We start from the raw sequence: 12,924 nt of genomic DNA, 5'->3' as shown, positions 1-12,924 counted from the left end.
ACTAAATTTTTTTATGACCTTTTTAGTGGGGAGAACATAGCTAGGATTTAATAATTTAACAAATCTTTTACATCCTTTGTCCTCCACAATGCTAAATGGCTGGGAGTCCTCAATCACCATGCTAACCAGGTCTTAATCTATTTGAGATTGTTCTCCTGAGGAAAGACAATAAAGACAAAGCACAAATATAAATATCACACACGTAACTTATTACAGCTGTATAATATTGTTATATCATTTAGTAACATTACTGCATGCTATATTATCATGGCATTTGATGGCTCACCTAAGCATGGATGAGGTGTTGCTGTTATATCCCAGCTCCCTGGCACATAGCAAACACTTCACCTTGTACAAAAGTAAAGCCGCTTAACATAAATTGTATTGCACCATCAGTATTATGAAAATACATCTTCTGTAGAAATTTACATAGCTTGTTGGGAGGAATAAAATCAAAATGTTCCCACACAGGGGAGGACATCCTCCTCTTCTTAGCTGGCTCCATTCTCTCCTAACTTTCTCTCCTCACTCTCATAAACCTCCAAACTGTCTCCAAACTCTCACTAACCGCAACTCTCCATTAAACACCTACATTTTGACTGAAGTCTGAGGGGTTTGTATCGCTGTCATAGCTCGCGGCAAAGTTCGAACCACTTCGTGAACCAGTCACGTGGTACAGCCGGGCAGCGAGGCTTCGGACGTCATCATTTTCAGCTCCTCCCATAAATGAAGCAAGTCTCGATACGCGCATCGCGGAAACGCCCCCTCCATTACTCGACACAAGCTTCGAAGCCTCGATACAGAAGAACGTCACATCACTAGTAACTACTAGAGATGGACCGATCCGATATTACGTATCGGTATCGGTCCGATACTGACCTAAATTACTGGATCGGATATCGGAGAAAAATAAAAAATGTAATCCGATCCATTAAATATCACGAAAGCACCTCACAAAACTTGTAACTCACCTCAGAACGTTAGCATGTCGGAGCAGTATGCATCACGTGATAGAGCGGCTGTGGCATGCGGGACCTGTCGGTGGTCTGGATAGCATTTGGAGCTTCGCTAGCAACCCGGCATTTCATCTCCGACAAAGTTATTCCCGAGAGAAGTAAAGCAAGTGTGTAAGTCCATCTCTGAATGTTTGTAAAGCATTCCTGCATTAAGCTTAACAAACGATATATGGAGCGACTGCCTCTTCTTGCTGCTACTTCAATCATGAAACTGCTTAATGATCAGCTGATCGGCTTTTCTGTAGCGAGTCCGTCTCTCTGGTTTGCTTTTGGCCCACTTTGCACCAGAAAGAGGAAACCACGTTTAAGCTTGATCAGCTGTTGTTAGAATGTATTTAATATTACTTTCTACTCGAGGATCTTTTTCTACGTAGCTGACGGCTGGTAACTGTGCAGGGGCGGATCTAGCAAAGTTTAGCCAGGGGGGCCGATAGGGCATGAACAGGGAAAAGGGGGCACAAAGACATACTTTTCTTTCTTATTCTCATTTAAAATGTCGAGCTTTTAATAAATAATTATCTGACACCCAAAGTTTTAATTTGATGTAAAATGAATAGAAGTCCATTACTGTATATAGTAACTATTAAGTCTAATATATATACCCTAGTAAGCTATAGTACTTTTTCCTTTGGGAAGGTACCATCTGTGCAGTCTGCAATTTTGTTGAAGAAAGATGTTGAATCTATTTAATATTTCTTGAAAAATAATTGATTTCTGTGCATTTTTTTCCACACTGCATCAAATTAAGGTTGATTACGTCGATTAAGCATCATGAGGTGGAGCGTGAGGGGTGGTTCCCTATTTTTTATTTATTTATTTTTGTTGTTGCTGGGAGTTGGAACCCTATTAGTTAGGTTGCTTAATATTTATGCTAAGTACTCTTTAAAATACCAGAATAGGGAGGATGGTGTAGGTTTAAGTTTATTAGATTGATCAGTATTGCTGAACTATGAAATTTTTTTTTGCATACAGGTATAACAGAATAGCTTTAGTGTAGTTGTTGTTTTAAACTTGAGTATGAACTTACACAAAATGCAGCAAGATATTTAAAAAAACAGTTTTGTTGATTAAAACACACTATATCGGATTCATATCGGTATCGGCAGATATCCAAATTTATGATATCGGAATCGGTATCGGACATAAAAAAGTGGTATCGTGCCATCTCTAGTAACTACCGTCCTTAGCTCGGTCCTGAGACCTAGCTAGCTAAGATGAGAACTCGGCTGTCAGGGTTCGTTTAGCTAATCTGTGCAGGTGAATGAATTTACTAAATAAATCAAGAGAAACGCGCCGGGCTGCTCAGTCACTAATTACTGTTACTGTACTTTTATTACAAGTATTATACTGTAAAAACAACAGGCCGCATCCTGCTGCAGCTCCTGTGCAAAGCTGAATATTAAAGATGTGCAAACAACAGTATGTTTTCAGTCTCTTGCCACATCTGTAAAGACAGTAACATTTATTTAAAAGCTTGTACTTCAGTAACTCATTAATCAGGAAGTACGGATTAAAGTACTGTAGTGTACTGTGATACTGAAAAAAATGTAAGAGAACAACTTCAGATCCTGAGTGTGTGAGGACAGAAGAATCAGCTTTATTTCAATTTTGAGGGATAAAATTTATATCTGAGTTTGATGGTTCTGTTCTCTTTGTGATTACAGGAGCTGCCCTCAGATTCAGACCTCAGCCCCCTCGAGTGACAGCAGACAGATCATCCAACATGTTCACATGTTAACTGCAAAATGAACTGATGAAAACCGTACAAAGGTTAACGTACCACATGTGCTGCAATGAAAGCTGCAGCTGTTTTATGAAAACAGTGCTTATTGCAATCAATTCAATTTTCAAAATTATTATTGTTCATCACAAAAATTATACAAATTCTTATCTTTGAACTAACCAAATCTGGAATTACAAAAGAAAAAAAATCTTTACTCAACGCAGGATTTGAGTCGCATCTTGTGTTAATTTTGCAAAGAAATCATAATACCTGACAACTTCCCATGCGCCACTCCCAACACTCACATCACTGATGGTGACTGAAACCAGCCCTCAGTCATTATGCAAATATACTGTTTATAAGATTGGGGAAACCTGCAGTCAGCTGAGACTGAAGAAGTCACCTGGATAAGTGACGAAACGTTTCTCCCACTGAAAACGCTACGTCCAGATGAACAGAATCAACTTTTGGGGATTTAGTTACCTGGATGACTGAGAATGCATCAAGACATTTAATTTAGTTCTGTCTGTTATTGTCCTTATCATCCTGGAGCAATTGTAACCACATCATTTTTTCAGGGATTAATAAAGTATTCTGATTTTGATCCAGGAGCTTTACTGACTTGATACAACGTTTTTTTTTTGTTTTTTTTTTTGAGCAGTACATTCATGTAAAGATATATTTTTTAATGTATTCATGTTTTGTGTTGTATCATGAAAGTTAGAAATAATAATAATAAAATAATAACGATTTAAAATAATTTTAAATTGTGAAATATTTGTAATTACTGTACATATGACGAGTGCAGTGTATTGAAAAGGCAGGGTTAATAAGATACAATGTATAAAACTACATTCCAAAGTGAGTCTGTGTTGATCAACAAAACCTAGGATTCAAACATTCAGAATGCATTCTTTATAAATTAGGAAAAAGTCTGATGCTCACAGTGAAGGCGTTAGTGGCTCTGCATGGCTGTAGGTTCGAGTTACATGTTAAACCAAAGGAGGGGTTTTCTTCTGAAATGCTTAGATCCAGCTGAGTGTTAGACAATCAATGCCGGGAGCACTGAAGCTGGTTTTGAGGCATAAAATGGAACTTCTTTTGAAAACACCTTGTAGTCATTTTTCCTTTAATGTGACACATGTCTATTAATCTACAAAGCTGGCAGGGGGCACTGTCTACCTGTACACCTGCATGCAGGTACACAGACGATCTACATGAAGATGATCCTCTGAATGAAAGTCAGAGGGGATTTTTCTCAGTCTCACCCCCACCTGAAGCTCTTCATTTAACTTGAGGACAGCACCTCAGATGGACCGACCCGTGTTGTTTCAGCTCTGCTTTGCTTTCTGGGTCGGGATAGAGTGGACCGGAGCGTTGCAGTCCAGTTCGCAGTGGGGCGCGAACACGAGCATGATGAGGAGAGATCGGTCAGTTAACGGCTCGGTGGTCCTCCACGACTACATGGTGTTTTTATACCAAACATTGTCCAAACCTCAAAGCAGAGACTTTGATGTTTCAGACGGAGCAGGAGCTGCTAACACAGTTACAAGTTTTGTGGACCAAGGACAAGGTTTGACACCAATTTAATTCACTTTCCCTCAAAATCCTGCCTAAAAAACTGAATGTTCTAGTTTTATTACATCTATATTTGGTGTTATTCTGTTTTAAACAACCATATTTCCATTGTTGACACAGATTACTAAATGTATCACTGATTTTTAAAGTTAGTAAAGAATTTAAAGTTAGTAGAAGTGATTATTTATGCGGGTTTTTGCTATGTTGTGACCATCAGAAGGTCTCATCTCCAAGTTTACAGTTTTCATTGCCATTCACTCGCTGGGCTCTCGTCCTCATTTTCGGTTTGACAGCGTTTCAGTAGACAAAGGTGAACGGCTTAGACATGAACTGAGCTGTGGTTTGGGGAAAGCTCTGCTTTGCTTTCTGATTCTACACAAAAGCAAGAACGAACAGCTTGTAGAACGGGGGGTGGGGGTGTCGGTCACATATAGATAAGGGCCAGAAGGGGCGTGTTTGGAGGCGTGGTTCCGCTCCTGAAAATTTGATAATTTATCTCAAATTATCTAAATCCTCCCCTAAGTCAGCCTGAAAAACTTTTAATAGATTTGAAATCCATGAATGAATCCACCTACACCAACACATCAGCTTTATCATTTCAGCAGCATTTTAGTGCATTTCTTTCTCAACTTCCTGTTTTTGTTAAACGGGTTTAACAACAGGAATGACATTTGTAAATATCATTCCTGTTTAACATCACCCAGTTCCCTTTATGATGTTTATCACTGACTTTGATGAATGCCATAAAGACTTAGAGGTGACATCCTATGAAGAGCCAAAGAGCTGTATTGAAGACTGAGGCTTGAGTCCCACATGTGACCAAAGACCAGTGTTGGGTCAGGTTTCAGACCTGCACATAAAGTTACATGCTGCGTGCTCTACCTTTACTTTCCTCCTATCCACAGATCCTCCATCATGGGAGAGCGGCCAGCGTTACGTCTTCGACTTATCCAGCCTGGCCAGGATGGAAGAGCTGGTGGAGGCCGAGCTGAGAATCCTCAGGAAGCCTCTGGCAGACCTTCGACCCACCCTAACAAGCGGAGGAAACCTTTACGACATCCGCCTGTACTCCTGCTCTTCGGAGAGACAGTTGCTGGACTCCAGAACTGTCGAGGTTTTGGGTGGTGGTCTTCCCAGGTGGGAGGTGTTTGACGTGTGGTCTGGCATGAAGGCCCATCTGAGGAATCCTTTGGAGCCACAGCAGGCCTGCTTCCATCTCCTGGCCTTCTCTGAACTGACCAACAAGGTGGCTGACCCGCTGGTCCTGGGGCTGGGTCGCACCCCTTGCCCAACCCAGGAGAAAGCTTTGCTGGTGGCTTTCTGGCATACCAACACTGCCGACAGTCTTTTCGGAGAGGTGACGCACAGGATGAAGAGCGAGGGCGGAGGATTTAGCCTCCCGAAGCCTCCGAAACTTATTCCAAAACACGTAAAGAAGAACCGCCGGCATCGACAGAGAGCTCTGTCCAAACGATCCTTCGGTGGGGCAGCGAGAGGAGGCAGGAGGAGCCGCTGCAGCCGGAAACCGCTGCACGTGAACTTCAGAGACCTGGGCTGGGACGACTGGATCATCGCCCCTTTGGACTATGAGGCGCGCCGCTGCGACGGCGTGTGCGACTTCCCGCTGCGTGCCCACCTGGAGCCCACCAACCACGCTGTGATCCAGACCCTGATGAACTCCATGGACCCTGATCTCAGCCCACCCAGCTGCTGCGTCCCCTCCAGTCTCAGCCCCATCAGCATCCTCTACATGGACTCAGCCGGCAGCGTGGTCTACAAGCAGTACGAGAACATGGTGGTGGAGAGCTGTGGGTGCCGGTAGCACACGCACAAACACAGGGCTCACCTCGTGTACTGGTCTAAGATTAGAGCAACACCTGCAATGTTTGTGTTTTTGCTCTGGTCTTTGTGGCCAATCACGGCAGAACAAGCTGAAAATACGCCTCTGATAGATGACGATGCTTCGCCATCTGAAGTCGTGTTATCAAGTTATTTCTGCTCCATTTGCATATTTGTAACTCTCACTTCCTGCATTCAGATTTTTCTCACCATGAACCAAGAAGCAAAGCTTTAGTCTCACAGATGCCCGTCACCTCATTACATCTGACACCACATCTGGAATATTAGTTTGTGTTTATTGTTAGTTTACTGAACTCAGCACCAGCCATTCAGTCTATAACCATGTACCTGCCCTCACACAGCCACTTTTTACTGACTGAGAAATTAATAAATGGTTTTGATGCAACTGCTTCAGTTTGTGTTTTTATTCATACCGACCGGTGTTCAGTTCCAGCTGCATTAACATCACGTGATCTTCACCGTGAAGGACGTGCAGCCACAGCTATCTGCACGGTGATGAGCGCACGCCTTCATGTGCTCACCTGTAAAGTGGCCCGGTAGATACTGGTGCTCGGGAACTTTTCCAAGATTTTTAAGCTGGGAGGTATCGAGGACCCGTCGAGGTCGACCAGCGAGGAAATCGGAAAGATTGAAAAGAGAAATAAAATCTGCTCCGAGAACACAGAGCGAGGCTTTCACTGCTTCATGCTGCGACACACTTACAGGAGCCTGAAGTGGGATTAACTTTATCTTCAGACCTAACCTGAAGCAGTAACACGGCCTGTTGTAATCTGTGTGTTTAATAAATTAAGTTTTCATTTATTCCCACAATTATAAACAACAGTTAATATTACAGCAGTTATTTCACATGCATTAAAAATACTGTTCCTCACATCTGCGGCTTCATCTGGACTTCTTTGAAATTTCACTGTAAATTTTCTAAACTTTAATAAATGTTTGGTCTCTATGATGAGCGCCCTCATGCCATCGTTGTACATTTTTATGTGATTAGCCAGGATATAAGAGTTGGAAGCATGTGGCCCCTGAAGGCTGATGCTGTGTTTAGTGTTTTCACTGAGCACAAACTTGTACAGCTTCCACGCCTGCACATCTTATTACACAAAGACAACGTGAACCTCTGGTTCGGCTCTGTGGTCTCGTTACAAACGTCCAGCTGAGGCACCGAATGAAGTGTTTTGGTCACCGGGAACTCGGCTCCGTAAATCTTCACGGATCCATTCAAACACCATTTCGGCGACTTCTCGTCCGGCGTCCAGCACGAAGGCATGACGGAAGCCGTTTTCACACAGCTTGAAGTCGCCGAGCGGAAAGTCCCGCTTGATATCGTGATAATAGTGCACCGGGCACCAGTGGTCGGTCGCTCCGTAATAAAATATCAGCTGAAAGCACAGATAGACAGACAGACAGAGAGAAAAGGGGAAACGTGGTTTTAGAGGGTGTGATCAAAGCAGCGCTCCATGAGCTGATCGCCAGCCTGCAGCCAGCAGAGGGCCGATCGGCTCAGCGCAACCAGGGGAACAACAGGTTTGACCTTTGACCCTCAGAGTCAGACTGCCGACGCCGAGCTCTGCCATAACATCTGACAGGAGCGCTGGGAGCGGCGTCAGGTCATGAGGTCGGTAAAGTGTCCAAAGTGTACAGAACAGAGCAGTAAGTGAAGCGTGAGCAATCAGAAGTGCTGTCTTTAATAAAAAGGCGACATCACCTGCACGGGTATCTGGCTTACATTTTCATTCGCTCCTCTTGTAGGCGGGGCTTTTCTTACCTTGTCGAGATGTTTCCCGATAGTCGTGTCATCTCTTTTTAGAACTTTCCTCATTTCCTGCCCGCCCAGGTACATGGCATTGGCTGCACGTGGAAACAAACCACAGAGGTTAAAGCTGGTCCGGCTCTCGCTGCAAACTCAACATTTCAAACCTCGGCTGTTAAATCTGAACCGCTGCCAGCCTGCTGGGGGAATTCCCATCATGCACTGAGCTCTTTCACTCCCAGTATATTAATATACAGCCACTGCATGTTGTAAACCCCCCCCCTCCACCTTTCTGCAGGCACCTCTGGTGCTGACAGGGTTTCTCTCCATAATTCTGTCTCTGTGTTATCACATAAAAGCTTCTTATCAAAGACAAATGTCTGCAGTCTGAAAAGCATCTGCCCTCGCTGCATATCTCACAGAAGAACGAAGCATGGCCGACCTGCAGAGTCTCCACTGAGCAGACCCAGGGTGGGCTGCACCACAGTGAGGTCCAGAGAGCGGATTCCCCCCAGCATCAGTCTGATGAGGCCGACTTTGAGCCTGTCGGGCAGCAGCGAGAGCAGGAAGAGGGGCAGGTAGACCACGTAACGCATGTGACACAGCACGGGGGTCATGACCTTCCCCTGAGGGCTCTGAGCCATGCGCTCGATGGTGGGAAACAGCAGCAGCGCCTTCAGGACCTGCATTAAAAACAGAGAGGAGACAGAAGGTTTCAGACAGACAACAGAAAGCTCCGAGACAGGAAGCTGCAAACTGCGGAAACTCCCGGATTAGAGGCAGGGGGATTTTCATGTCATTTAATCCGTTTCCTGAAAAAGTGATGGGAGGGAAGTGAAGGGAGGGCTCAGTGCCCTCAGCCAGGATCTCGCCGGGCGCCATCCGAGCTGGTCATGCGCTCCAAAGACAGAGTTTGTGATTCCAACAAACCCCCACAGAGCGCTCCGCGGTGTAGCAGGTACGCATTCACCTAACAAAGGCTAACAAACCGTTTGATCCTAGGAGGAGAGAAAAGAAGGGCGTGCCAAATCAAACATGTGGCACTCCCGCTGTGAACGACAGCAGCAGGCTAAGGATGAAATAAGCGACAATAAAAACATAAAGAGTCTCCGTTTCTGAATGACAGAAACCTCAGAGCGGCCGTCGTATTCCGGGATTAAACGATCCCAATAAGTAAAAACTCATTTGGCTTGTTTTTAGTTTCGTTCTCACACAGAGCCTCCGTCCTGCTGATCATGTGATCAGGCTGAGACGACCACGCTGCGCACGGTCATGTCTGAGCTCCGGAGCCTTCCCTACGTCCACCGTCCACTGTCCCTGCATGCTTCACTGTTTGGGTGGAGGCGTGTTGGTGCGTGCTGTAGGCTGTGTGTTTTTGTGGATCGAGGCCGATTTGTGGTTTCTCCTCAGACCGGAGAACTGCGATGACTCACCTTCCTCTCAGGATTTCTCTTCATCATCTCCAGAATGATGTAGCAGCCGATGGAGTGACCAATCAGGACCAGGCTGGTTTCTCTGGGAACGTGATTCCTGAGGAAAGCCAGCTTATGTTCGACCTGCCCGTCCAGACCAAACACGTCGTCCTCCGCCGCTGAGGCGCCGTCTGCAATCGGAATAGAAATGTCAGAACACCCGAACAAGCTGCTCCTCTCTCCTGTGAGCAGAGCCGTGCGTACCTTCGATCATGTCCATGGAGGCCGGAGGAGCGCAGTGGCCGGCGTGGCTTACGGCCCACACCGGGTGCTGGTAGCCACACCTGCTGTGGAGCGTCTGCATGAAGGTCCTGTAGAAGCCCACCACACCTGGGTTACCTGTGACAGACAGCACGAGGTCAGCGAGGCCTGTGGTAACCATGGTAACCGCAAACCTGATCCAGAGCACGTCACAGTCCAAATCAGAGGACTGCCCTGTACTACAGTAATACTGCAGCTGTACTACAGTAATACTGCATCTGTACTACAGTAATACTGCATCTGTACTACAGTAATACTGCAGCTGTACTACAGCAATACTGCAGCTGTACTACAGTAATACTGCATCTGTACTACAGCAATACTGCAGCTGTACGACAGTAATACTGCAGCTGTACTACAGCAATACTGCAGCTGTACGACAGTATTACTGTGCTGTACTGCAGTATTCCTTCAGTACAGGGTATGTCCTGATGTTTGAACTCCTGAGCACAGCTTCCTCCGGAAGTATGAAACACAACAGGTGCTGCTGAGCTGTGGATGTGGGCGGGGCTCACCTGGGATGATGAGGAAGAGCACCTTGTGTGCAGAGGTTAGGGGGCAGGATCCAAACCTGAGCAGCTCCGTGGCGGCTCCGCAGCAGTAGAAGAAGTCTGTGTGTGGTGGGTCCATCATCAGCCCCGAGGAGAGACACGCAGGTGTATCACAGGTGTATCAGCAGGTCCAAAGGTTCCAGTCTGATCAAAGGTTCAGACTGAGCTTCACATTCACAGCTGCAGGTGTTCACGCTGCAGGTTTCAGCTGGTCACGTGTCTCACTAACAGCTGATCTGAGATCTGAAAATAAGCTTTAACTGACCTGAAAACCCAATAACTAACTAACCACTAACTAACTAACTATCTATCTAACTAACCAACCACCGTTAACCGCTAACAGACTGCAAACTAAACCGTTCACAGGCTGACGTCACACCGGAAGCTGATACTATGACACGCTGTAAATAAAACTGTTTACCTGTCAGAACAATTACGAATAAGTACTACGATATCCTCTCCATGCAGGTGCTGCTCGCTTTCAACCGCTTCCTGCTTCGCACTGCTGCACGCTGATTGGCCAGTTGCAACGCAGCTTCTTCTTTTTATTGGCCGGTTCAGTTTCCAGCTCATTACCGCCCCCACGGGCCCGGAGTGTAACTACACCCGCTGTTAACTTGAACGTACCAAATGACAATTAAAATGGTAAATGGCCTGTATTTATATAGCGCTTTACTTATCCAGTCATCCACCCATTCACACACACATTCACACACTGGTGATGGCAAGCTACATTGTAGCCACAGCCACCCTGGGGCGCACTGACAGAGGCGAGGCTGCCGGACACTGGCACCACCGGGCCCTCTGACCACCACCAGTAGGCAACGGGTGAAGTGTCTTGCCCAAGGACACAACGACCGAGACTGTCTAAGCCGGGGCTCGAACCAGCAACCTTCCGATTACAAGGCGAACTCCCAACTCTTGAGCCACAATCGCCAAAATAGAATTATTATTTTATTTTGTTCATTGTTAGTCTTTAAAAAAGATTTTATCCGTTATTTTTATTTTCCTCAGTTTATTATGTAATGAGATTTACCTTTTTGTTTGTCATACTGTGTATTTCAGTTTTTATAAGTCATATTTATCGTCTTGGCTTCTGTAACATATTTATATTCATCCCAGACTTTCAGATGAACATGAAGATAAATATCTCATCTTTAAATTCACATTAAATTGCATAAATGATAGAAATGACTGGCATTAATTTCAAATAAATACAACATGCATGTGCTGAAGTGAATTCGTCCTTTTTTTATGATAATAATAAGAAAAATGCAACTTTGCAATTTTCCTCTCTGCCATTCATTTTTGCAATTTATCTCATTTTTGCACATTTTAATATAAAGAAAAACTTTGTGAATGATTGTAAATAAAATTACACAAATTTGGGGGGATTGTTTCAGTTGCATCCAGACTGAAACTCTAACTTATTAAACCTGCGCCCTCTTTTTATTAAACATGTTGTCAGCAAAAACGAAATAAACAAAAAAATAATCAGTCCTTAGTTTTTATCAGCTGATTTAACATCACAAAATGATGTACATTCATTTGTGTGAAGTGTTTAATATTAAAGCCAGTCACTTTCACAGAGGCCCTCAGCAGACATCTGTGTTGGCAACACGTTGGTGTGAATGTGATAATAATAGTGATCCACACACTGAGCTCGTGTGGCTGTCGTCACACACGAAGTGCTTTCAGTTTTATCCCGGTTATTTTAGTTTCATCCTGAGCTCATTCTTACACCCTCAGAGCCCAGCACGGCCCAGACAGATGTGAAGGGTTTGTTCTTTGCTTTGGTCTGCTGGTCTGGGCCCAGGTTTGAGTTTTTGGGTTTAAGGGTCTTGTTTTTCATTTTTATATCTTCAAGTTACTTTAACCTTTTGCATTGTTTGATTTTGGATTCTCCTCGTTCAGTTGCTTCTGTCTCCCCGTTGTATTTTGGTGGTTGCTGTTCTGTGTCTGTCTTCAGTTTAACTTTCTCCTGAGTCATTATTAGTTATCCTCAGCTGTGCTCCAACCTGCTGCCTCTCCCTCGTTATCCCTCATACATAATGTCATGGCTGTGTGTCTCGTTGTCTTCCTAAAATTCCCGGTGTTTGGATTTCCTGCGAGGGCTCAGCATTAAATGTTTGCTTCCTGAGTCCACGGTCTGCTTGCTGCACGGCCGGTCACTGGTTACACACATAATATCCCAATAATCAATCACAGGTCTGGTACAGGTGTGTCACAGGTGGCCTCCCCCTGTATCTGTGTGTTGTTAAAAATGACACGTTCTCTCTGTGGCTGCCTGGCTTCCTCCCACACTCCACACACAAAGATGTGAGTGAGACTGGTTGTGTGTCCCTCTGTGTGCGACCCTGAGGAGGACGAGTGATGAAGAACAGAGAAGATAAAGTAATGAAGGCAGCAGCGTGAGGTCCATTGTTCTAACGTGAGGAGCAGATGAACTGACAAAGATTCACATCGTATCAGGTGTCTTTGTTTTGTCTGAGCTCAGTCATGGCAGCGCGCACACACGCATGCACACACACTCACACACGCATGCACACACACACACACACACTCACACACGCATCCACACACACTCACACACGCATGCACACACACGGACACACAGACATCTGATATTGTATAAGAGCATCTCCCCGTGTTTTACTTCATGCAGATGTGTGGTTTCCCCTCGCAGTGACTCATGATGATGATGATGTGGTAA

At 44.9% G+C, this 12,924-nt stretch overlaps 2 protein-coding genes across 2 annotated transcripts; one reads left to right on the top strand and one right to left on the bottom strand.

Moving 5' to 3' along the window:
- The first annotated feature begins 4,152 nt into the window (after positions 1-4,152).
- Positions 4,153-6,173, top strand: LOC146646269 (growth/differentiation factor 6-A-like). The gene is made up of 2 exons (XM_085392215.1): positions 4,153-4,312; positions 5,118-6,173. Exons 1-2 carry the CDS (start codon positions 4,153-4,155, stop codon positions 6,137-6,139), a joined length of 1,182 nt encoding a protein of 393 aa, XP_085248341.1. The 3' UTR covers positions 6,140-6,173.
- Positions 6,029-10,739, bottom strand: ldah (lipid droplet associated hydrolase). Its single transcript, XM_085391958.1, has 6 exons — positions 10,176-10,739; positions 9,604-9,738; positions 9,361-9,530; positions 8,370-8,610; positions 7,943-8,025; positions 6,029-7,556 (listed from the first exon to the last, which is right to left on the bottom strand). The coding sequence occupies exons 1-6, from the start codon at positions 10,291-10,293 to the stop codon at positions 7,317-7,319; spliced, it is 987 nt and encodes a 328-aa protein (XP_085248084.1). The 5' UTR covers positions 10,294-10,739; the 3' UTR covers positions 6,029-7,316.
- Positions 10,740-12,924: the final 2,185 nt, after the last annotated feature.

Source organism: Rhamphochromis longiceps, linkage group LG19 (assembly GCF_057381845.1).
Source record: "Rhamphochromis longiceps isolate RC_006_pf linkage group LG19, R_longiceps_female_GT1.1, whole genome shotgun sequence".
In the NCBI taxonomy this organism is placed as follows: domain Eukaryota; kingdom Metazoa; phylum Chordata; class Actinopteri; order Cichliformes; family Cichlidae; genus Rhamphochromis; species Rhamphochromis longiceps.
Note: the sequence above shows the minus strand (reverse complement) of the source record. Positions and strands in the feature narration are given on the sequence as shown.

What these genes read in the sequence shown, in the direction of transcription:
- LOC146646269 (XM_085392215.1), top strand. Translation starts at nt 4,153, where the DNA reads ATGATGAGGAGAGATCGGTCAGTTAACGGCTCGGTGGTCCTCCACGAC. An exon ending in TTTTGTGGACCAAGGACAAG is followed by an intron (nt 4,313 to 5,117) that starts GTTTGACACCAA and finishes TTGAAGACTGAG; the next exon opens with GCTTGAGTCCCACATGTGAC.
- ldah (XM_085391958.1), bottom strand. Translation starts at nt 10,293, where the DNA reads ATGATGGACCCACCACACACAGACTTCTTCTACTGCTGCGGAGCCGCC. An exon ending in AGAGAAATCCTGAGAGGAAG is followed by an intron (nt 8,611 to 9,360) that starts GTGAGTCATCGC and finishes TTTTTAATGCAG; the next exon opens with GTCCTGAAGGCGCTGCTGCT. An exon ending in GCTCAGTGGAGACTCTGCAG is followed by an intron (nt 8,026 to 8,369) that starts GTCGGCCATGCT and finishes TTCCACGTGCAG; the next exon opens with CCAATGCCATGTACCTGGGC.